Here is a 514-nt window from a genome sequence, read left to right on the forward strand (position 1 = left end):
AGGTGTTGAGAATAGCTACTCCTTTGGTCAGTGATGCTCTTTCTTTTGCTGAAGGCTTGACATACATGAATATACAGCTCCCATAAGAGATGGAAATGACAATCAAGTGAGAGGAACACGTGGAGAAAGCCTTTTTCCTCTGACTAGCGGATGGGATTCTCAGGATGGTGCTAAGGATGCACAGGTAGGAAAGAATCACTAATGCCAAAGTGAGGAGCAGAGTTACAAAAGCAAAGTAAAAACCAATCATCTCCAAAAGCCCTGTATCTGAGCATGAGAGTTGTAAAATGGGGAAATAGTCACAAGAGAAATGATCAATTACATTGGAAGCACAGAAATCTAGCTGGAGGATGAGCATGAGTGGTGGGAAAATGGTAAGAAATCCTCCTAGCCAGGACCCAAAGACAAGCAGGGTGCAGATTTTTTTGTTCATGATGGTGGTGTAATGAAGAGGCTTGCAGATGGCAACATAACGATCAAAAGACATGGCAGTGAGAAGAAAAAATTCAGAAAC

At 42.2% G+C, this 514-nt stretch overlaps 1 protein-coding gene across 1 annotated transcript; it reads right to left on the reverse strand.

The window, feature by feature from the left end:
• Positions 1-4: 4 nt before the first annotated feature.
• On the reverse strand, positions 5-511 carry LOC145719731 (olfactory receptor 6C3-like; the record flags this gene model as incomplete). Its single annotated transcript, XM_081811280.1, has 1 exon — positions 5-511. A coding segment is annotated over one exon (507 nt), but the record flags the coding sequence as incomplete, so codon positions are not given.
• Positions 512-514: the final 3 nt, after the last annotated feature.

Source organism: Leptonychotes weddellii, unplaced genomic scaffold (genome assembly GCF_054177405.1).
Source record: "Leptonychotes weddellii isolate Sample4059 unplaced genomic scaffold, ASM5417740v2 HiC_scaffold_67616, whole genome shotgun sequence".
NCBI lineage: Eukaryota > Metazoa > Chordata > Mammalia > Carnivora > Phocidae > Leptonychotes > Leptonychotes weddellii.